Below are 25,846 nucleotides of genomic sequence, written 5' to 3'. Positions count from 1 at the left end.
AATAGAGTGGATAAAATCAATGAGAACTTCAACAAAATGATAGAAAATATAAAATGAACCAATCAGAGATGAAGAATACAATAAATGACATGAAAAATACATTAGAGGAAATTATCATCAGATTAGAGAATGCAGAAGAATGGATCAGTGAGCTGGGATAGGGTAGTGGAAACACCTAAGAAGAACGGGGGCGGGGGGAATCCTTAAAAATGAGAGTAAGTTATGAAACTTCTGGGACAATATTAAGTGTACAAACATTTGCATTATACTGGTCCCAGAAGGAGACAAGAGAGAAAGAAAGTGGGTGAAAATTTGAAGAAATAGTAGCTGAAAACTTCTCTAACTAGGGAGAGGAAACAGACATTAGGGTTTAGGAAGCACAGAAAGTCACAAAGGAGATAACCCCAAGAAAGTCCACACCAAGATAAACAGGGACTAAAATGTCAAAATAATTAAAGATAAAAGAGAGAATCTTAAAAGTAGCAAGAGAAAAGCAACTAGTAACATATAAGGGAAACCCAATAAGCCTATCAAACTATTTTTCAGTAGAAATTTTGTAGGGTAGAAGGCAGTGGCATGATATATTAAAAGTGCTGAAAGGAAAAAAAACAACCACCAAGAGTACTATTTCCAGCAAGATCATAATTCAGAACTGAAGGAAAGATAAAGAGTTTCCCAAACAAACAGCTCTGAGTTCATGACCTAAGCTGAGACCAAAAGTCAGACCCTTAACTGACTGAGCCACCCAAGGATCCCAACAATTATACATTTCTATCCATCCAACAGAGAAGCACTTACATACATAAAGCAAATATTAAGAAACACAACAGGAGAAAGTGTGTCTTTCTATTACTATTACAGCAATACAATAATAGTAGGGAATTTTAACATTTACATCAATAGATCATCCAGAGAGAAAAACAATCAGGAAACAGTCACTTTGAACAACATACTAGATTAAGAAGACTAAACAGATATATACAAAATGTTTCATTCAAAAACAACAGAATACACATAATTTTCAAGTACACACAGAATATTTTCCAGGACAGATCCTATGTTAGGCCACAAAACAAGTCTCAGTTAATTAATTAATTAATTATTCACTCATTCATTTATTTATTTTTAAGTCTGAATAAATTTAAGACAGAAATCATATCAAGCATCTTTTCTAACCACAGTGGTATTAAACTCAAATTCAATTACAAAGAAAAACTGGAAAAAACACAAATACAAGGAGACCAAACAACGAGTTACAAGAATAATTAACGGGTTAACAATGAAATCAAAGAGAAAGTTTAAAAAAAAAACCTTGAGACAAATGCATATGGAAACACAATCACTCAAAATCTTTGGGATACAACTAACTAAAGCAGTTTTATCTATCTATCTATCTATCTATCTATCTATCTATCTATCTATCTATCTAAACCGTTTTTAGAGTTAGGTTTATAGTATGATACATACAGGCCCATCTCCAGAAACAAGAAAAAGACCAAATAAACAATCTAAAGTTACAACTAAAGGAACTAGAAAAAGAATAAACATGGCCAAAAGTTAGTAAGAAAAAATAAAGGTTAGAGTGAAAATAAGTGAAACAGAGTTTTTAAAAAACAATAGAGAAAAGCAGTAAAACTAAGAACTGGTTCTCTGAAAAGATAAACAAAATTGATAAACTTTTAGCCACACTCATCAAGAAAAGAGAGAGGATTCAAATAAATGAAGTCAGAAACTAGAGAGAAGTTACAATGAACACCAAAGAAGTAACAATTATAACAGCCTAGTACAAAAAATTATATGACAACAAATTGGACAATATATGAGACAGATAAACTAGAAACAATCTTCCAAGAGTGAATCAAGAAATAAAATATGTGAACAGACCAATTACCATACTGAAATTGAACTGATAATCAAAAAACTCTGTAAACAAAAGAAAGTCTAAGACTAAATGGCTTCACAGGTATATTATATGAAACATTTAAATAAGAATTAACCTCTGTTCTTTGTCAAATTATTTCAAAAAAATTGAAGAGGAAGGAATGCTTTCAAATTCATTCTATGAGACCAGCAGAGTCATAATTCCTAAACCACATGAAGATACTACAAAAAAAAAGAAATACAAGGTCATGTCTGTGATGAACACAGATGCAGAAATCCACAAAAAATATTAGCAAACTGACTTCAACAATACATTAACAGTATCATTCACTATGATCAAGTGGGATTTATTCCAGGGATGTTTGGATGGTTCAATATCCATAAATCAATCAATATAATACACATTTACAAAAGGATAAAAATCATATTTCCACAGATGAAGAAAAAGCATGTAACAAAATACATATATCTGTTCATGGTAATAACTCAACAAAACAGATATAGAGGAAACATACATCAACATAAATACAATACACATAGCAAAACCACAGTTAATGTTATTCTTTTTTTTTTAAATTTATTTATTTATGATAGAGAGAGAGAGAGAGAGAGAGAGAGAGAGGGAGAAGCAGGCTCCATGCACCAGGAGCCCGACGTGGGATTCGATCCCGGGTCTCCAGGACCGCGCCCAGGGCCAAAGGCAGGTGCCAAACCGCTGCGCCACCCAGGGATCCCTAATATTATTCTTAATGGTAAAAAGCTGAAAACTTTTCATTTAATATTAGAGAGAAGGCAAACATGACTACTCTTGTCACTTTTACTGTTAAAAAGTCTATACCACTCAAAGCAATCTACAGATATTAATTCTTACCAAAATAGGAGCTGCATTTTTTCTTTTCTTTTTTTTTTTTAGATTTTGTTTATTTGAGAGAGTGAGCAAGAGAGCACATGCGAGCATGATCAAGAGGGAGGGACAGAGGGAGAAGCAGACTCCCCATTGAGCATGGAGCCCAACAGGGGGGCTTGATCCCAAGATGAGTATCATGACCTGAGCCAAAGGCAGATGCTTTTGCCAGCCAGGCACCCCTGAACATTATTTTTCAAAGAACCGAAACACATAATCCTTAAACTTGTGTAAAATCACAAAGACCTTGATGCAGAACTTGATCCTTAAGCCAAATAGCCAAAGCAATCTTGAGAAAGAAGAAAAAAGCTACAACTCAAAACAGTTTGATTTCAAACTATACTACAAAGTTCTAACTATCAAAACAGTATGGTACTGGCACAAAAGCAGATCAATGGAACGAGAGAGTCCAGAAATAATCCCGCCATTATATGGTCAACTGATCGAAGAAAAATGAGGTATTAAGAATGTAATGTGGAAAAGAGCATCTAAGCAATAAACAGTGCTGAGGAAACTAGACAGCTACATGCAAAAGAATTAAACTATTTTCCTATCTTACATAAAAAAAATAAACTCAAAATGGATTAAAGACCTAAATGTAAGACCTGAAACCATAAAACTCCTAAAAGAAGTGGTGTCTGGCACCTGCACCCCGATGTTTATAGCAGCAATGGCCACGACAGCCAAACTGTGGAAGGAGCCTCGGTGTCCAACGAAAGATGAATGGATAAAGAAGATGTGGTTTATGTATACAATGGAATATTACTCAGCTATTAGAAATGACAAATACCCACCATTTGCTTCAACGTGGATGGAACTGGAGGGTATTATGCTGAGTGAAGTAAGTCAGTCGGAGAAGGACAAACATTATATGTTCTCATTCATTTGGGGAATATAAATAATAGTGAAAGGGAATATAAGGGAAGGGAGAAGAAATGTGTGGGAAATATCAGAAAGGGAGACAGAACGTAAAGACTGCTAACTCTGGGAAACGAACTAGGGGTGGTAGAAGGGGAGGAGGGCGGGGGGTGGGAGTGAATGGGTGACGGGCACTGGGTGTTATTCTGTATGTTAGTAAATTGAACACCAATAAAAAATAAATTAAAAAAAAAAAAAAAAAAGAAGTGGTGTCTGGGTGGCTCAGTTGGTCAAGCATCCGACTCTTGGTTTTAGCTCAGGTCACAGATGGAGCCCCATTTTGGTTGCCCCATGTGGCTTAAGATTCTCTCTCTCTCCTTCTGTCCCTTCCTCCTTCCCCACACGTTATTAAAACAAAAACAAAAACAAAACCAAAACAAACTTCTAAAAAACATAGATAGTAATGCCTTAGCAATATTTTTTTTGGATCAGACTCCTCAGGTAAGGGCAACAAAAGCAAAAATAAACAACAGGGTCTACATCAAACTACAAAACTTTTGTAGAGCAAAGGAAACCATCCGCAAAATGAAAAGGCAACTTACTTAATGGGAAAGGATATCTGCAAATGATATACCTAGTAAGAGGTTAATATCCCCCCCAAAAATTACTCATAAATCTAAACACACACACACAAAATCTGACTAAAAAATAGGCAGAGGACCTGAAAATATATTCTTCCAAAGAAGATATTCAGATAGCTAACACACACATGAAAAGATGCTCAGTATCACTAATCATCAGGTAAATGTAAATCAAAACCATAATGAGGTATCACCACACTCCTGATCAGAATGGCTAGTTTCACAAAGATTAGTATTGGTAAGGATGTGAAGAAAAGGGAACCCTCATACACTGTTGGTGAGAACGTAAATGGGTAAAGTCACTGTGGAAACCAGTGTGACAGTTCCTCGAAAAATTAACAAAAGAATTATCCTAAGATCCAGTAATTACACTTCAGGGTATCAACCCCCCCCCCAAAAATGAATATGCCAACTTGAAAAGATATATGCACCCTTATATTTATCGCAGACTTATATACAAGAGCCAAGATACAGAAGCAATTTAATTTTGTCCATTAACAGGTGAATGGATAAGGATGAGAAAGAGAGAGAGGAATATTACTCAGACATAAGAAAGAATGAAAGCTAGTCATGTGCAATAACATGGATGGATGTCCAACAACGTGGTTATTATGTTAAGTGAAATAAATCGGACAAAAATAAACACCTCGTGATTTCACTTATATGTGAAATCTAAAAAACAAAGGGAACAAACATACAAAAAGCCAAAACCACACTCATAGATATGAGAACAAACTGGTGGTACCCTGAGGGGAGGTGGATGAGGTAACAGATGAAACATGTGAAGGAGATTAAGAGATACAGACTTCTAGTTAGGAAATAAGTAAGTAACAGGGATGACAAGTATAGCATAGGGAATATAGCCAGCAATATTGTAATAACTTTGTATGGCGGCAGACAGCAACTACATTTACTGTGGGGAGCATTTCTTAATATATATAAACGTTGAGTCATTATGTTGCACTTCTCAAATTAATATATTATACACCAAGTATATATTTCAATTAAAATTCTGTTTAAAGTACATGTAAATTAAATGGTTTTAAAAAAGGAAACTTATTCAGGATTTTTAATTATCAAAATACTGCTTCAATATTTTATAGAAATGTAATGAACAGCACAGATGAAGTAAAATTGTTTATTTAAAACATCATTCAGTCCAGGTAGAACCCAGCTTCATGAAAATTTTAAATTAAGTTATCTTTATCTTTCATTTCATCATTATTCACTTGACTACAGTTTGGTAATAGAAACAGAGCTTAAATTTCATTAATCGCCATTTTGATATTTTAGATGGCTTTAACATACCTTTAAAAACCTTGAAAACTTTCAATTTAGAATCAAGACAGTATGTTCATTATAATCACATTCAGGAAATCTAGTGATTATAAATAATTAAAAAAAATATTTGATACCTAAATATGAAAAATAAAGTACAAACCTGCATCTCTCCTTTTTCATCAGGTTTAGCTGGTTTTGCAGCCTCAGTAGCTGAATTTTTCAAACTTTCTTTGCTGCAGCGCAGAAGTACTTCAACTACATATAAAGGATCCAGTTCACCAGAATTAGGCTAGAAAAAACAAGATAAAGAAGCTCATTATTTTTTAAAAACTGGTCCACAAACTTTATATTCCACAGGTACAGGGACTCTATTCTCAGCATTTAGCATTATGAATGGCACATACTACACAATAAATGTTTATTTCATGAAATGAAGGATGTCCTTCATCCTTCAACATGCTCCACTGGATGAGAAACCACAGAAATTACTGGATACTTATGAATTCAGATGAGATCGAATATGTGTGTGTTTAGGGTGCTATGGCTGTAGACTTGTTACTTGTGAATTTAAATATTATGAGCTGCCCTCCCTCTTTGCCCATTTCCCTGCTCTCACTCACTCTCTAAATAAATAAATCTTGAAAAACATAAGTATGACCCATTAATTGGCATAAAATGCCACTGAGTTTCCAGTGATTAGTTTATATTTATACCAGAATTACAATAAGAAACTCTATCTTCAAATTATCCTAATTAAACAACAAGAAAATTATACTGAAAGTAGATTAGTTTATTGCTTAGTACACTGGCACTTCTATAATGTGGTTTTATAACAGTTTATTAAAAGACTTGTCTTTTATATTCTTTAATAAAAACATGATTTTCAAGATCCAAGAATTAATTATATGTGTAATTTTTTTAAAAGATTTTATTTATTTATTCATAGAGACACACAGAGAGAGAGAGAGGCAGAGAGAGAAGCAGGCTCCATGCAGAGAGCCCGACATGGAACTCGATCCAGGGTCTCCAGGATCACGCCCTGGGCTGCAGGCAGCGCTAAACGGCTGCGCCACTGGGGCTGCCCTATATCTGTAATTTATGATAATTTGCTTGACAGCAGTATTTTTCAAATAGCAGTAAGACATTTTTCTTTAGTAAAGAATTCCTCTCAAAAAAAAAAAAGAAGAAAAAAAGAATTCCTCTCTTCTTTTTAATTCATTATTTGAGTGATCCCCTTTTGCATAAAATGGGTTAGGAAAGTTATTTTATTTATTATTTTTTTTAGGAAAGTTATTTTTATTGAGGAATGAACATGTCAAAGATTGACTGCTTGGTACCCTTCCCCACCCCCCAGGCACAGTTACTGCTCAAAACTGAAAAACTTTTAGGGACACCTGGGTGGTTCAGCAGTTGAGCATCTGCCTTTGGCTCAGGGCTTGATCACAGAGTCCTGGGATTGAGTCCCGCATCGGGCTTCCTGCATGGAACCTGCTTCTCCCTCTGTCTATGTCTCTGCCTCTCTCTCTTCTCTCTCATGAATAAATAAATAAAATCTTTAAAACAAAAAAACTGAAAAATTTTAAGAAATGACAATAAACCCATGCTTACAAACTATTTCTGCAATAAACTACCTACCGCTTACCAATAGTAAAATACATTTCCAAATACAAACCAAAAATACAATCATAATTATCTGAGTTCAAATTTCTACAGCATAAGCTCTATTCCTCAAGAAAACCCATTTTTCTTCTATATATTTTTTCAAAATATGGTTTTAAAAAAGTTTTGATTAAACTTTGATTAAACATTCTTCATTTTGGTATAGACACAAATCAAAGGTGCACAGTACTTTCAACTAGACCTTATCTGCAAAGATTATGTGTTATGTAAAGCTTAATCAATACAAAATGATTTTATAAAACAACGAGCTAAGAAGTCATGACCCAACTGTTAATTCTTCCAGGGGACAAATGACTTGTAAGGAGAATCAATGACTATTATCTTTAGTTTTCCAGCAGGGAAAAAATGCTTTGTGTAAGATCCACTCCACAGTTTGATGAATGAATTAACTCCAAAGTATTAGGTGACAAGTGAATATTTAAACAGAAATAATTTAAGATTTATCACCAACCTGTAATGTATCCAGATCATCTAAAACTGTTTTGTAGGATTTAGTTCCAATTCTATAGATTTTATTTTTAAATTTAATATTCTTTCTCTTTAAGCTACAATAATCATAGAAGTGACCATCAGAACTCAAGTATATCATATATGTAATCTTTCTTTTGTAAAGCTACCTAAATCACATTACAAAGACATCTTAAGTGTTACTATGGGAGCATATGTCAAACACTTCTTGTCATGGCACTAAGTGGTAATTTGCTGTTAAAAATATTTCTTAAAGGGCAGCCCGGGTGGCTCAGCAGTTTAGTGCCACCTTCAGCCCAGGGCGTGATCCTGGGGACCTGGGATCGAATCCCACGTCGGGCTCCCTGCATGGAGCCTGCTTCTCCCTCTGCCTGTGTCTCTGTCTCTTGTGAATAAATTAATAAAATCTTAAAAAAAAAATTTCTTAAAGATTATAAAATAGGGTCACCTAGGTAGCTCAGTTGGTTAAGCATCTGCCTTTGGCTCAGGTCATGATCACAGGGTGCTGGGATCGAGCCCTGCATCAGGCTCTCTGCTCAGCAAGGAGCCTGCTTCTCCCTTTCCCTCTGCCCCACCCCCTTGCTTGTGTGCGCACTCTGTCAAATAAATAAATAAAATCTTTAAAAAAAAAAAAAGATTATAGGGGGATCCCTGGGTGGCTCAGCGGTTTAGCGCCTGCCTTTGGCCCAGGGCGCGATCCTGGAGTCCCGGGATCGAGTTCCATGTCGGGCTCCCGGCATGGAGCCTGCTTCTCCCTCTGCCTGTGACACACTCTGCCTCTCTCTCTCTCACTCTGTGTCTATCATAAATAAATAAATAATTCTTAAAAAAAAAAAAAAAAAGATTATAAAGTAATTTTAGGAGCCTAGGTAGCTCAGTTTCTTAAGCGTCCAACTCCTGATTTTAGCTCAGGTCATGATCTCAGGGGCCTGGAATCAAGCCCTACTTGGGACTCCCTGCTCAGCAGGGGCCTGCTTGGCTCCCACATCTCTCTCTGTCACCTCCCTATACACCCACTCTCTAAAAATAAATAAATAAAATCTTATAAAAAATATTTGAGGATACTGCCTCCATGCTTCACCTAGTTCACAAGTCCTAAAGTGTCACTCAGAATGAAGGTTATGAGTCGGGGTGGAATACACTTTACTCAAGTTAGCTAATCAATAAACTAATAAACAAGCAAATAATATACCTGTGTGAAGGGAGGGAAAGAAAGACCAATACCAAGAATATTACCATGTATTATTTAAAATGTCCAGTTTCAAAGAAAAAATTATAATACATGAACAGAAAAGTATGATTCAAGACCTATATACCAGAAAACAGCAACAGAAGAAAAAGCCTGTGAGAGTGACCAAATGTTAGATTAAATAGAGACTTAAATGTAACCAGTATAAATATTTTCCAACAACTAAAGGAACCATAATTAAAGAAGGAGGGTACAATAACAATGTCATATCAAAAAAAGAATATCAATAAAGAGATAGATATGATAAAAACAACCGAAAAGAAAATTTTTGAATTCATAAATGCCTGAAATGAAAAAAATCACTCGAGGGGCTCAAAAGATTTGAAGTAGCAGAAGAAAGCAGTAATACATTTGTACATAGATTGATACAAATTATGTAATCCATAAAACGGGGGTGGGGGGTCGGAAAGAAGACAAATGACTAGAACCTCAGACAAATGCAGCATACCAATAAGTACAAGACACTCATAATGTGAGCGCAAGGAGAAGAGTGAGAGATGAAAAAATAATGATTCCTGATGATAATGGCTGAAAACTTCTCAAATTAACTTCTCAAATTAACATTAATGTACATAGCCAGGAAATCCAATGATGAACAGAGACACATCACAGTAAAAATGCAGAAAGCCAAACCGAAGAAGAGAATTTTGAAATCAGCAAGAGGAAAAAATAAAAAGACTTATCTCTTACAAGGGACCACATTAAGATTAACAGCAAAAATCTCTCAGCAAAAACAATGGGAGACCAGAAGGCAGTGGGCTGGCATATTCACAGAGAAACACTTGTTAACCAAGACTCTATATATCCAACAAAGTTATCTTTAAAAAACAGATATTCCTAGATAAACAAAAACAGAGAATTTGTTGCTAGTAGACCCATTTTATAAAAAATAAGAGAAAAAAAATAAAATAAAAAAATTAAAAATAAGAGAAATTCTTAAGGCTGAAAGCAAGTGACACTTGACATCAATCTGAATCTACATGCATAAACAGAGCACTGGTAAAGGTAATTATGTAACTAAAAAAGATAGTATGGGATCCCTGGGTGGCGCAGCGGTTTAGCACCTGCCTTTGGCCCAGGGCGCGATCCTGGAGACCTGGGATCGAGTCCCGCATCGGGCTCCCGGTGCATGGAGCCTGCTTCTCCTTCTGCCTCTCTGCCTCTCTCTCTCTCTCTCTCTCTCTCTCTCTCTGTGTGACTATCATAAATAAATAAAATTTAAAAAAAAATAAAATAAAATAAATAAAAATAAAAAAGATAGTATAAAGAATTATTTCTTTTTCTATTAAATGATTTGAAAATAAAGTAATATGTATATATTGAATTGTTAAGTCTGTAACATATAGGAATGTAGTATATTTGCCAATAGTGGCACAAAGGAGGTGATCAGGAGTAAAGTTGTATTGAGCTAAGGCAAAAACTCCAGAGGATAAATGGAATCCACAGGAACAAATAAAATGAACCAAAAATAATAAATAATGAGATTAATATAATAATAGCTATAAATAAATACTCTCCTTCTCTAAGCTTTAAATCATAGTATTAATTTTAACATATATTGCTGGGTCTGTAACACTTATAGATTATACCACAAAAAGAGGGAAAATGGAACACATGTATACCAGAGTAATTTTTGATATCTCATTGGAATTCAGTATAAATCTGAAACTTATTCCATTAAGTTAATATGGAAATATTAAATATGGAAGGCCCTAGCTAACACTAATAACAAAAACTAGAGATGCAGAGAAAAAAAACATAAAAAGTAGAGAAAGAAATCATTAGAATAAACTGAAATATTATGTTAGGAGATAAGCACTTAAAAGAAAGCAGTAAAGGAAGAGTAGAAAAACAAAAAAGAAATGAGACTATAGATAACAAAAGAACAATGAAAGACAAAAAAATCAACGATATCAATAAATACATGTAAATTAACACTCCTAAATAACTAGTCGGTCAAAGAAAAAAATGAAAAGAGAAATTAGAAAATATTTGGAAATAAATGAAAATGAAGAAAAATATGCTAACACTTATGGGATACAGTTAAAATATCTGGAAGGAAATTTACAGGCATAAATGCCTATATTAAACTAAAAGATCTCAAATTAATAACTTGATCTCCTACCTTAAGACACACATACACACAAACACAAAAAAGAAAACTAAACCTAAAGCTAGCAGACAGAAGGATTAATAAAGATGAAACAGAAATTAATGAAACTGAAAAACAGGAAAAAAAAAATCAATGAAACCAAAAGCTGGTTCTTTGAGATCTACAAAACTGACAAACTTAGCTAAATGAAAGATTCAAATTATTACAATGAGAAGTGAGTTTAGTAAGTTCTTTATAGATCTTGGATACTAGTCCTTTATCTGATACGTCATTTGCAACTATCTTCTCCCATTCTGTAGGCTGTCTTTTAGTTTTGTTAACTGTTTCTTTTGCTGTGCAGAAGCTTTTTAAGTCCCAATAATTCATTTTTGCTTTTGTTTCTCTTGCCTTCATAGATGTTATCTTGCAAATAGGCACTGTGGCCAAGTTCAAAAAGGGTGTTGCTTGTGTTCTTCTCTAGGATTTTGATGGAATCTTGTCTCACATTTAGGTCTTTCATCCATTTTGAGTTTATCTTTGTGTATGGTGTATGAGAATGGTCTAATTTCATTCTTCTGCACGTGGCTGTCCAATTTTCCCAGCACCATTTATTGAAGAGACTGTCCTTTTTCCAGTGGATAATCTTTCCTGCTTGTCGAATGCCAGCTGACCATAGAGTTGAGGGCCCATTTCTGGGTTCTCTATTCTGTTTCACTGATCTACTTGTCTGTTTTTGTGCCAGTACCACACTCAACAGCAAAGAAACAAACAATCCAATCATGAAATGAGCAAAAGACATGAACAGAAATTTCACCAAAGACATACACATGGCCAACAAGCACAAGAGAAAATGCTCTGCATCACGTGCCATCAGGGAAATACAAATCAAAACCACAATGAGATACCACCTCACTCCAGTGAAAATGGTAAAAATTAACAAGACAGGAAACAACAAATGTTGGAGAGGATGTGGAGAAAGGGGAACCCTCTCTTGCATTGTTGGTGGGAATGTGAACTGGTTCAGCTGCTCTGGAAAACTGTGTGGAGGTTCCTCTAAGAGTTAAAAATAGAACTGCCCTACAATTGCACTACTGGGGATTTACCCAAAGATACAGATGCAGTGAAAAGCCGAGACACCTACATCCCAATGTTTATAGCAGCAATGTCCACAATAGCCAAACCATGGAAGGAGCCTCGGTGTCCATCAAAAAATGGATGAATAAAGAAGATGTATACACACACACACACACACACACACACAATGGAATATTACTCAGCCATTAAAAATGATGAATACCCACCATTTGCTTCAACAGGGATGGAACTGGAGGGTATTATGCTGAGTGAAGTAAATCAATCAGTGAAGGACACACATTATATGGTTTTACTCATATGGGGAATATAAAAAATAGTAAAAGGGATATAGGGGAAAGGAGAGAAAAATGAGTGGGAAAAATCAGAGAGGGTGACATGAGATATTCCTAACTCTGGGAAACAAAAAGGGGGTAATGGAAGGGGAGGTGGGTGGAGGGATGGGGTGCTGGGTGACGGGCACTGAGAGGGGCACTTGACGGGATGAGCACTGGGTGTTATACTGTATGCTGGCACAAATCGAGCCCCCCCCCCCAAAAAAAGAGAGAGAAGTAAAAGTGGAGACATTACTAATCATCTTTTAGAATTAAAAAGGATTATAAATTATATCAGGAACCACTGTATACAAGTAGATTAGGTAACTTAGATGAAATGGACTAATTTCTAACAAAGGAAATCAATGAAACTAACCCAAAGAAACAATTTCAACAGACCCTATAAAACTGACTTAGTAATCATAAACTTCCCTCAAAGAAAAGCCCAGTCCCAGATATTCTCACTGACAAATTATTCCAATTAAAAAAAAATTAATACCATTTCTTCAAAAAGTCTTCAATAAACAGAAAAGGGGAACACTACCAAACTCATTATGCTCTCTCGCTCTCTCTCATATAAATAAATCTTTAAAAAAGAAAAAGAGTATGTAAATAAGAGGGAAAACATGCTCTGTTCATTACTGAAAGACTCAATTATGTTAAGACAGCAAAATTCTCCAAACTGATAAAGATTCAGCACAAGCCCTCACAGAATCCCAGCTGACTTCTTTGTAAAAATTGACAGTTAATTAAATTCATATGAAATTTTAAGGATCCCAGAATAGCCAAAACAATCTTGAAAAAGAAGAACAGGGCAGCCTGGGTGGCTCAGCAGTTTAGCGCCGCCTTCAGTCCAGGGTGTGATCCTGGAGATCCGGGATTGAGTCCCACGTCGGACTCCCTGCATGGAACCTGCTTTTCCCTCTGCCTGTGTGTCTGCCTCTCTCTCTCTCTCTCTCTCTCTCTGTGTCTCCCATTAATAAATGAAAACAATAAAATAAAATAAAATAAAATAAAATAAAATAAAATAAAATAAAATAAATAAATAAAATAAAATAAGAACAAAGTTGGAGAACTCACAAGTCTTTATTTTTTTTAAACTTAACTACAAATATGGTAAATTGAAGACCATATGGTATTGGCATTGGGATAGACACAGAGGTCAATGGAATGGAACTGAGAGTATAGAAATAAATCTATGGGGAATCCCTGGGTGGCTCAGTGGTTTGGAGCCTGCCTTTGGCCCGGGGTGCGATCCTGTAGTCCCGGGATCGAGTCCCGCGTCGGGCTCCTGGCGTGGAGCCTGCTTCTCCCTCCTCCTGTGTCTCTGCCTCTCTCTCTCTCTCTATGTCTATCATAAATAAATAAATATTAAAAAAAAAAAAAGAAATAAATCTATGTGCCTATGATCTTCTGAATTTTTTTTTTTTATAAATTTTTATTTATTTATGATAGTCACACAGAGAGAGGGAGAGAGGCAGAGACACAGGCGGAGGGAGAAGCAGGCTCCATGCACCGGGAGCCCGATGTGGGATTCGATCCCGGGTCTTCAGGATCGGGCCCTGGGCCAAAGGCAGGTGCCAAACCGCTGCGCCACTCAGGGATCCCTGATCTTCTGAATTTTGATAAGGATGACAGGATCATTTAATGAGGAAGGAATTTTCCAATAGCGAGAGCTAGGATAAGAATGAAGCTGGACCCTTACCTTATACCATGTATAAAAATTAACTGAAAATGATCAGGGGCCTAAATATAATAGCTAAAACTATAAAACTCTTAGAAGAAAACACAGAGGTAAATCTTCATGACCTTGATGTTGGCACTAATTTTTTTTTTGGCACTAATTTTTTATATGACATCAAAATCATGAATAACAAGAAAAAAAAATTAATTGGATTACCTCAAAATTAAAAACTTTTGTGCTTCAAAGGACACTATCAAGAAAAGTGAATATAATCCACAAAATGGGAGATAAATATCTGGAAATCAAATATCATAAAGAACTCATATAACTTAGTAATAAAATGACAACTCAATTTGAACGTGGGCAAAAGAATTGAAGATATTTCTCCAAAAATATACAAATAGCCAATAAGCACATAAAAAGATCCTTGGTAATATGAGTCACCAGGGAAATACAAATCAAGACCACAATGAGATACCACTATACACCAAGTGTAATAAAAAAGTCAGAATTAAGTGTTGGTGAGGATGTGAAGATATTCAAAACCGTCATACATTGGTAATGTGAATGTGACATGGTGCAGCCACTTTAGAAAAAAACCTGGTAGTTCTTTAAATGGTTATACAGTATCCATGGGACCCAGCAATTTCACTCCCAAGAGAAATGAAAACATATGTCCACACAAAAACTCAGCCATGGAGGTTCATAGGGGCATTATTCATATAGTCCAGAGGAAGAAACAGTCCAAATGCCTATCAAATAATGAATGGATAAACAAAATGTAGTGTATCTGTACAATGGAATGCTATTTATTCATTAAAAGGAATGAAGTGCTGAAATGCACTACGACATGCTTAAACCCTGAAAACATGCTAAGAAGCCAGTCGCAAAATACCATATTATGATTCAATTTTATGAAATTTTCAGAATACGCAAAAATATAGATAGTAGATAAATAGCTGTTTAGGACTGAGGGAGGGTATGAGAGGACAGGGTGGAATGACAAAGATTTCTTTTTCCTTTTCAGGGGATGAAAATGTTCTAAAATTGACTGTGGTGAAAGTGAATTTACTAAAAGTCACTGGGTAAACAGTACAGTATGTTAATACTATCTCAATAAGACTTGAAAAAAGAAACACACAAGAAATGTAAAACCTGCAGTGATAGAAATATATAGCACTTCAGTACATTACAGGTAAGAAAAATTTTGCCCTAGCAATATTCTCTTAGATATAGACAAGTTATGGAATGCGTAAACTGGGAAAGGCTTTTTCATCATGGGTTATAGAAGTATGAATGGAACCACAACATTAAGTATTTATGGCCACATTCTTTATCATACATGAAAAACAGAACTTAACAGGCATCAGCTTAAATAAAGACTATCCTTTCAAGTTCTTCTCAAGGAAGATCATACCTGTTACTAGTAATAATTACTAAAGAAGATAATGTGTGTCTTTGGAAGGGAGAAGAGGTAGGAAAGCATTTTAATAGTTTTCTCATGGCTGAGGGTGATGAAATACAAAATATAAAAAAGCCTGTAAGTCATATCTGAGTTCTAGTCATGGCTCAAATGAGTAATACCCATGTGATCTTTGTCAAATTTCAGCCTTGACAAAGATTGAAATTCTAAGCTTTACTTCACTGTGTATTTTTTAAAAGGCAGGGGGATGAGGGGAGGCAGCATGAGAGAGGCAGACTTTATCCAGTTTAATAATGTTGGCTCAATACAGCCAACTTTTCAAATAACCAAGCTTGAAATCTTATCATCACTAAAACTACCCCTCCACCTTCTCACACAAGACTGTCCATTCTTAGTTCCTCAGTCTCCTCTACCTGAACCCTTATTCTACTACCATCTTCCTTCTGACTCCAAAAATAAGAGTCTCCTTAATTAACAAACTTGCATGTACTGTGCTCTTTCAATATCTTCCAAAACTGTCAAAACAATAACTTCTGATCGGATCAATCCCTCCCTCAAAAATAAACAGATTAAAAAAACAAACAACCAAACTAAACCCAAGCAAACCAACCAACCAATCTTCAAACACCTACCTTTCAAATGTTTACATCTAGATCGAATATATTCATATTTGTATTTTAACCATTTTCTGTGATTAACTTCAATACTTCTAAAAGATTTCACTCTACCTGAAATGTTCTGGGCCTGCTACATATCATTGCTTCTCCAGCAGTAAATATCCATCAAATGAATGCTACTCATTCTCCAAGTTTCCTTTAAAAATTTTAAATTATCTTCCTAATTAGATGCCATCTCTAATAGCTCAGACATAATTTCTTCCTATGCGCTCCAAATGCACTTTACTTTTATCTTTACTCAAGTATTTATACTTATTTGAGTATAAAATACTCAAGTATTTATACTATTCTGCCTTTTATTTTCATTATCTGCTTTCTGCTATTCACCAAATGAGTAAGCACAAAGATTTTGTGTCTGCGGTCAGTGAATACTTATTAAATTGGGATCAAATGAGGCAACAAGTGTGACAATACTTAAAAAACAAATCTTACAAATATTACTAATGAAGATGGTAATTTATCAAAACGGTAATAACAAACTATCCTTAAGAAGTTCTTCAGTGGAATTAATCGCCGATCATTCACAAAAGTACCCATCACAAACCTATGAATTTTTTTTTTTAAGATTTTATTTATTTCTTTGAGAGAGAGCACAAGAGGAGGGGAGGGGCAGAGGGAAGCAGGCTCTCCACCAAGCAGGAAGCCCTGATGAGGGGTTCGATCCCAGGACATGAGTTGAAGGAAAGACACTTAACCAAATTAGTCACTCAGGCATCCCTAAACCTATGGACTTAATTGTTTCTCCAAAAAAAATGATTTCCGTATTTCTAAATTCATTTACATATTTCAGGAGTGATTTCCAATTCTAAAATTTAATTTCTATTTGCTCTATACCTAGGTGGGGCAGAGAAGTTAATGATGGCAAAAGCATGAGATGGTCAACCTTATGAGAAAGCACATATCATCTTATGCAAACTATTCTTTTTTTTCTTTTTTCTTTTTTTAAAACTTCATACCCGATGAGGGACCTGAACTCACGACCCCAAGATCAAGACCTGAACTGATATCAAGAGTCAGGTATCCAATAGACTGATCCAAGTTCCTGTAACTTACGTGCCCTACAAACTATTTATTTTTAAAGATAAAGAAAAATAGGGGCGCCTGGCTAGCTTAGTCATTTAAGTGCCTGCCTTTGGCTCAGTTCATTATCCCAGGGTCCTGGGATCAAGCCCCATGTTGGGCTTCCTGCTCAGTGGGGAACCTGCTTCTCCCTCTCCCTGCCACTCCCCCTACTTGTGCTCTCTTTCTCTAATAAATAAATCTTTAAAAAGAAGACAAAATAAACATGGAGATAAAAAATGTTGCCTGAGGTCACATATTGGGAGACACAGAAAATATAACAGGATGGCTAACTTAATTTCAAGATAGCAGTCATCTAACAAAGTAACAAAATTTTCCTTGATTTTATATACAAATAATCTTTTCAAAATATTTATATAAATAATGACCAAAGCCAATTTTATTATTGTTTTCCCTTAGAATAAGTAAAACTGACTAGCTCTTTTTAACACCTTTTCTTCAACTTTCTATTATATACCTAAATTAAAATTTGAATTTTCTGTATCAGAAGCTTATTTTTTCTTATATTCAATTTAAAGAGTAAAATTAAAAAGTATTGATGAATTCAAACAAGACATATAAACTGGGATCCCTGGGTGGCGCAGTGGTTTAGCGCCTGCCTTTGGCCCAGGGCGCGATCCTGGAGACCCGGGATCGAATCCCATGTCAGGCTCCCGGTGCATGGAGCCTGCTTCTCCCTCTGCCTGTGTCTCTGCCTCTCTCTCTCTCTCTGTGACTATCATAAATAAATAAAAATTAAAAAAAAAAAAAAATTAAAAAAAAAAAAAAGACATATAAACTGTCACGAAAATAAAATTTGCTGTTGTTCGGAAAATAACAGCACTTTATGTATTTATTGAATAACAGCACTTTATTTTTAAAAAAAAAATTTTTTTTTGTAAATTTTTATTTATTTATGATAGTCACACACACACACACACAGAGAGAGAGAGAGAGAGAGAGAGAGGCAGAGACATAGGCAGAGGGAGAAGCAGGCTCCATGCACCGGGAGCCCGACGTGGGATTCGATCCCGGGTCTCCAGGATCGCGCCCTGGGCCAAAGGCAGGCGCTAAACCGCTGCGCCACCCAGGGATCCCCTGAATAACAGCACTTTAAAGACAAAACTTAAGATTATTCAAAAACGTAATTATGGCAAAATTAATTATAGCTTCTCTTAAATGTAACACTATTTCTACTTTGATCAATTTCATGAGTCTGAAAAAACTTTTCACTAGAAATTTATATGATTCTACCTTAAGGGCAAGAGTTTACCTTAACATTTGACTTTTTTGAGAAATTCACCACTACTCCCCAGCCAAAATCATCTCCTTCATTCTTTACCTAAAAAAAAAAAAAAAGGGAAGTAAATAAAAACATTTATGTTCAAAAGAAATTTTAGACTTCCATGTCCACATTATGGGCTAATAAAACTTTAAGTTTTCCTGGTAAAATATTTTTTGAAAGATTGCTGTTAAACCTAAGGAAAAACATATTAATCCTCAAGAAAAAAATCACCATCAAATTTCATAGGCCACTAAAACAGCAACAATAGGAACATGTCAGTTGGCAAACAAATTTATAAAATATGTATTTGTTCTGAAACTGAGATCTTTTATATTTTATAATTCATCCAGGACTTAAAACTGCATACAAATAAAAACCAGTGGAGATTAAAAGGCCTTCACACAGGATCCCACCCCCACTCAATACCATGTGAATGGTATAAAACAATATAGTTAATGTAGAGCAACAATTAGAAGAATCTTTATCCAAAAATGACATACCTTTACCAAACGACCTGGTTGTAGAAATGGTAAGCAGTATTTTGGTTTGTGAACATATTCTTCAATTTCTTTACCCAGTTTGGCAAGCTGCTGTCTAATCTTATAATAGATGACGACGCTTTCCTCATTTGGTATTACTATTTTATTATATTGTTCTTCTGAGTTCTTTACTTCTGTAAATACATGTAAAATATTTTTAAAATAATTTACGTAAATTATACCAAGATACATCTGTTTTTCTACTATAAACATAGGAAACAAAGTCAGCTTGCATACATTAGAAGTTTTATGGAAAAACTTCAGATATAACTGCAAGTCATTCTGAGCATTTTCTTTCTACATTTAAGGTTCATTAAATTCCTCCAACTCATTAACTGTGAATCTTCAGATTGAGTCTGAATTGGCCGTGATTATGGTAAGTTGTTTTTTTCCTAGGATGTGGGAGAGGGGGTTATCTATAAGAATTCTAGGCCTACACTGTTCAACACAGCACTGTCCTATAAAACTTTTTGTAATGGTAGAAGAGTGCTAGATCTTTTTTTTCTAATATAGTGCCAGGAGACACCAGCCATATATGGCTATTTAAATTAAAATTTATGAAAATTAAATAAAATTAAATATTTAGTTCCTCAATAGCACCAGAACCATTTCAAATACCTCCGTACTTGAAGGGCACAGACATAGAACATTTCTACCACTGCAGAAAGTCTACTAGACAGAACTATTTGGGGCCTTTCAAGTAATACATTGCTTTAACTTTCTGCAAGAATCCAGTTTGCTACTGTCATGACAACTTCTACCACCATCAGAGTCGCGATCACTAAAACTGAGGACCAGCAATTCAATCACAGTTCTTTCTCTACTCAGTCAGTAGCCAAAACACAGGCCCTTTTCCCCAATAGTTCTTAGCTAATCTAACCATTCTTAGCTAATCTATACCATTTCCTGCTCCAGTTCTTGCATCTACTGCTGACCTCCCTTCCTCACTCATTTCATTATGCCTCCATCCCATTGTGAACAAGCACAATTTCAAATGAGGTTAAATACACAAAACTTAAAACTCACTGTAAATACATTTAGTACATTTACAACATAAGCAAATATTAGCATCACCTAGTTCTAGAGTATTTTCACTGCTCCAAAAGGAAATTCCATATCCATTGAGCAAACACACTCTTCATTCACTCCTCCCCACAACCTCTGACATCCTACTTTTTGTTTGCATGGATTTATCTATTCTAGATTTTTCATATATGTGCAGTCACACTATACGTGGCCTTTTGTTTGGCTTCCTTCACTAGCATGTTTTCAAGGTTCATCCATGTTACAGTACAGCATGTATCAGTACTTCACTTTTTATGTCTAGATATTAATCCACTATATAAGTACACCATTTTAGTGATCTGTTTACCAGATGGTGGTCATTTGGATTATTTCTACCTTTTAGCAACTGTAAATAGTGCTGTTATGAATATTCATGCACAAGTTTTTGTTTGAAAATATTTCTTTCTTTTTTTTTTTTAATTTTTTATTTATTTATGATAGGCACACAGTGAGAGAGAGAGAGAGAGGCAGAGACACAGGCAGAGGGAGAAGCAGGCTCCATGCACCGGGAGCCCGAAGTGGGATTCGATCCCGGGTCTCCAGGATCGCGCCCTGGGCCAAAGGCAGGCGCCAAACCGCTGCGCCACCCAGGGATCCCCAAATATTTCTTTTATTATATCCCCAGGAGTGGAACTATTGGGTCTTATGGTAATTCTGTATTTAACTTTCTAGGAAGTGCTGAACTATCTTCCACAATGACAATATCATTTTGTTAATATATTAAAAACAAAGCCAAAAACCTATCCTAATTGAGTGTGAAGTGGTATTTCTATGTCGTTATGAATGGCACTTCCCTAATAACTAATGTTGAGCATGTTTTCATATGATTGTTTACTGGCTAACAGTTTATCTTCTTTGGAGAAAAAAAAAATCTATTCAAATACTTTGCCCATTTAAAAATCAGATGATTTGATTTGTCTTTTTATTTTTGAATTGTAAGAGTTCTTTATATATTCTGGAAAATAGACCTATATCAGATATATGTTCTACAAATTTTTTTCTCCCATTCTGTGGGCTTTTTATTTCCTGTTGGTGTCTACTAGGTACAAAAGCTTCCAATTTTGATTAAATCAAATTTATGAATTTTCTTTTGTTACTTGTACTTTTGGTGTCTTATTTAAGAAACCACTGCTAAATCCAAGGTTATAGGGATTTATACCTATGTTTTCTTCTAAGAGTTTTGTCTTCAGTTCCTGTATTTATGGCTTTCACTCAATCTCAGTTCATTATTGTATATGGTAAGAGTCCAATTTCATTCTTTTACATATGACTATTCCACTGCTCCAAGAGCGTGTGTTGAAAATCAACTGACCACACATGTATGCGTTTACCACTTCAAGACTTTCAATTCTATTCAACTGGTTAAACTCCTCTATTTAATCTGTATTTTTTTCGTTTCTTTATCCACAAAATGAAGATAACAAGAGTGCCCTCTATGGAATTATGAAAGAATAAAAGTGAAGTTTAAAAAGTTGGTTATAGCAACCAATAGCAATCTATTGGTTGCTAGAATACACTATTTTTACAGATAAGAGGAAAAAACCCAAAGGTTGGTACACTACTATAAATACTATTTCTCTTGGTTATTCAGTCACTAAACCAGACTAACTGCTGCCTATGTGTGTATAATTACCCTACTCATGCATGACCTTGTGCTAACTGCTTAGGAATATTTTAAGTTTAATTCTTTTTATTTGAAGTATAGGGGTGCCTGAGTGGCTCAGTTGGTTAAGTGTCTGCAGTTGGCTGAGGTCATGATCCTGCGGTTCTTGGGATCCAGCACCAAAGTGGGCTCCCTGCTCGGCAGGGAGCCTGCTTCTCCCACTCCCTCTGCTCCTGCTCTCACACACTCTAACAAACATACAAACAAACAAATAATTTAAAAATAAATAAACAAAATAAAGTATTAAACTGGCTTGGTGCACCCAGAGGGCTCAGTTGGTTAAGTGTCTGACTCTTGGTTTTGGCTCAGATCATGATTGATCTTCAGTGTGGTGGGTATGAGCCCCGAGCTGGGGGCTCTGTGCTTAATGTGGAGTCTGCTTGTCCTTCTCCCTCTGCTCCTCTCCTGCTATCTCAAATAAATAAATAAAATCTTAAGAAAAATATATTAAGCTGGCTTATAACCTTATGTGTTTCAATGACAGCATCTGAAATTTCTACGAGGTAAAATTAACTTCCTTTTTACTATTAAACATTAAAATACCTTAATTTATATCCAAATCTACAATGTACTTAAATCTTGTGGATACTATTTTTAAAAATTCTATTATTATATATAATGTTTTTTTTTTGTTTTTGTTGTTGTTTTTTGCAAGAGAAAGAGATTGATAGCCTCTTTAAAAACATAGTTCTTTGAGACACCTGAGTGGCTCACTCAGTGTCCAAATCTTGGTTTTGGCTCAGGTTGTGATTTCATGGTCACTGGGATCAAGCCCTGCATCCAGCTCCACGCTGTGTTGAGTCTACTTGAGATTCTCTCCTCCTCTCCCTCCGCCCCTACCGCTTGTGCTTGCTCTCTGAAATAAATAAATACAAAAGTTTCTTGACAAAGAATCATTTCTTTCTCTTTGCTAAGGTCGTAGGTATTCACCAAGACAAATGGCATCACACAATTTCACAATAACAAATATAATCTGAAGTTATACATTTGCCATTAATTTTATAAGGTGCATTTAAAAAATTTAACAGCTGTGCTCATAGTATTTAAATACAGGTAAGTCTTAAAACTAGCCAGCTCAAGTTTTCTTTAATCAATGTTTTGTCATCCTGTTTTCTTTTTTTAGTCAGAGAAGTTATTTCATCTATTTTCACCGTATTAAAAAAGAGATGATCTATGACTTAATAAAAACAGCTTAGCTCAGCAGCAGGAGTCCAAGACTCTAATCTCAATTCTGCCAGCAATCAAATGTATAACCACAGATACTGACTTAACTTCCCCTAGGCCTTTATTTTTTTATTATTTTTTTCAGTCTTCACACCTTTTTTACTGGAGGCTATGTATTGCCTTCATTTCTTGTATTTTTTTTTAAAGATTTTATTTATTTATTCATGAGAGAGACAGAGAGAGAGGCAGAGACATAGGTAGAGGGAGAAGCAGGGCTCCGCGAGAAGCTTGATGTGAGACTCGATCCCAGGACCCCGGGATCACGCCCTGAACTGAAGACAGACACTCAACCAATGAGCCACCCAGGCGTCCCTCATTTATTATATTTCAAATCACTGTACATTTACTTTTGTGAAAATACCGCCTGCATTTTCTGGTACACACACAAAAAAAGCCCCTAAAAATGGTTTCAGGAAAGGAGAAAAATATCCAATTTAAATAGTGAAGTAGTTAAATAAATAAATAAAGAGTGAAGTGGTGCACCATAATTACTGCTACACTGCAGTCATTTCTGCATTTCCTATGTTTCTTAAATATCTTGTCTGATAACATACAATATAAAGAGCAATTCTGGAAAACAGACATTTACTTCTAAAGTCTTAGAATAACCTGTTGGCACTGGATAACCATTCACAGGCACAGCCTCACTAGCAGGATATGCACATGCCCATTGGTTCATAACATTGACGCATCTTTGGACACTACTTCCATATTGCTGAGTGCTATCATAATCATTCTGTTAAGTGCCTATTGGGTAGCCAGTCCTAAAACTGGTCTCTAAACCAGCAGACAAAATTATTTCCAAAGTTACCATTGGTGTAAATTGCATCACAGTAAATACCATTGAGTTTTCCCCCCAAAATCTCTCTTAATCAGACTAGAGTAACACCTGTCATAATTTTCCCTCTCTCAAAAGGCATTAAATCCAAAACTTCTGCCCAAAGGGTACCTGTTCCAATGGTCATCCTTCAACCCTCCTCTACCCCTGGAACAAGCTGAACCTCTGATGTCTTCAACCAACTGAAGCAACTTGGGGTTAAACGTTCTTGATTAGCTTCATGAAGCAGAGAGATAAGGTTGCTCACTTGGTTTATGTTATTAGGTATAAAAAAAGTGTATGCAAAAAAAAAAGTGTATGCTGTGCCTGTCTTGGTACTGTGAACAGCTCTTCTAATTCAATGAATATAATCCTCCAAGAAGTTAGGGTAGTCATAACTGATAACAAATTTCACATCTTCCACATCTTGCCCTTGAAGCTGTATCTGTAGCAATCCAAATATGGGTCAGCCACCCGTCTTTCCTTATTTTTTTAGTAAGCTCATCATATCTTTTTTGGTTTCAACAAAAACAATGGTTTTATTCTACTCCTCATTCACCATCTCTTCCACCAAGGAGTAAGTTTTTCATCCTTTTCTACACCATGGCACATATCTACAATCTGAAGAATCTGAAGAATGTCGTGGTTTGCACTCAGTTCCAATCCACCAATGTTTACATGGATCAAGCTGTTCTGATCCACAATCTTCCTTATTTGGGGTTCGAAGCCCTTATCAAGCATTCTATCTACTTAATCAAGGATAGACAAGGTAGGTAGTTCTTCTCAGATTGGTTTTCCCATACTCTAAATAGTCAATCAGTCTTCCAGGTGTTGCAACACAGGTTTCCACATCTCTCTCCAAATCACAAATCTGTAAGTCCCTTGGGAACACAACCAAAGATGCAAGTGGACCTCCAGCAACATACTCTATAGTATTTAGCAGCTATTTGATGTATCTGTTGGGCAAGTTCCAAGGTGGTGCCAGCAACAAGCAAATAGGCCCATTATCTTTCTCTAGGAATGGCTGATGATTGATGTGGATGACAGCAGGCAGCAAATAAGACAATGTTTTCCCATATCCAGTCTGTGCTATTCCAACCACAGTCGATTCACTCAGAGCAATGGGCCAATCCTGAGCTTGAGTAACAGTGGGTTCAGTAAAATTCTGTCTTGCGGTCACATCCATTACGTTTGCAGGGGAGTTTGCTTCATAAAGAGGCAGAACTGGCTTTGGGCAGTTGTGACCTCTAACTATAATTAAAAAAAAAAATTTTCCTTATTCCTTCTATATGTTTCCACTTCTTGTACTGTGCACCTAACTAAATCAAGGTGTTCTTGATAAAAATTTTTCTCAAAATTTGGGCAGCTCATCAAGATTTCCTTTCTTTTTGACTAGTTTTTCCTCCAGAGTTTCCAAATTTCTTTCCAGATAGGGGCCCTGCCCTACTTCTCCCAAATCGAGATGTACCAAAGCTGTGTGATTCTTCAAGATGATACTGCTTTTTGTTCACTGCCTGGTGCCAAATATTCTTTTACAGTGATAGGCATCTGGTAAGTCAACATTTGGAAAATTATCTCAGTGTCTCCGGTTGAGGACATGGAATGGTATCATCTAAAGCCACATATGCTCTGCTTGTGGACAGCAACTGGGGCAAGCTGGGGACTAGGGGTTCAATCTTCCAGTTATCTGCAAATGACTGGTCCCTAAATGGCTGATTAGGTGTAATCAGAATCTGAAGGGGATTCAGGGAGGAGGGAGTCCTAGGCCTTTAAGAAAAAAATCTGCAAAATGATGCCAAAGCTCCTTCCAGATCTATAGTTTGTAATGAAACAGCCTCTCTTAAGACCTGATAAGTTAATGTAAGAGGAAATAATTATGATCTATTATCCAGGTAAGGTTAAAGAAAAAGAAAAAAATTTTTAACACACTTGGATGTTTTAAGCCTTTTT

The 25,846-nt window shown here is 35.7% G+C and overlaps 1 protein-coding gene and 1 pseudogene across 2 annotated transcripts in view; both read right to left on the bottom strand.

Moving 5' to 3' along the window:
* Positions 1–25,846, bottom strand: part of MTREX (Mtr4 exosome RNA helicase) — a 102,607-nt gene that overhangs the window by 31,330 nt on the left and 45,431 nt on the right. For both annotated transcript variants that reach the window (XM_025448004.3, XM_049102613.1), the window contains 3 exons: positions 19,089–19,261; positions 18,577–18,645; positions 5,726–5,854 (listed from right to left, as the gene is read on the bottom strand). In XM_025448004.3, coding sequence (XP_025303789.1) covers positions 5,726–5,854; positions 18,577–18,645; positions 19,089–19,261 — 371 coding nt within the window. The remainder of the gene's footprint in view (positions 1–5,725; positions 5,855–18,576; positions 18,646–19,088; positions 19,262–25,846) is intronic.
* LOC112660353 (probable ATP-dependent RNA helicase DDX5) lies at positions 23,799–25,428 on the bottom strand (annotated as a pseudogene).

The sequence above is a fragment of the Canis lupus genome, chromosome 2, assembly GCF_003254725.2.
Source record: "Canis lupus dingo isolate Sandy chromosome 2, ASM325472v2, whole genome shotgun sequence".
NCBI classification, from domain to species: domain Eukaryota; kingdom Metazoa; phylum Chordata; class Mammalia; order Carnivora; family Canidae; genus Canis; species Canis lupus.
The sequence above is the reverse complement of the archived record's forward strand: the minus strand, read 5'-3'. Positions and strand labels throughout refer to the sequence as shown.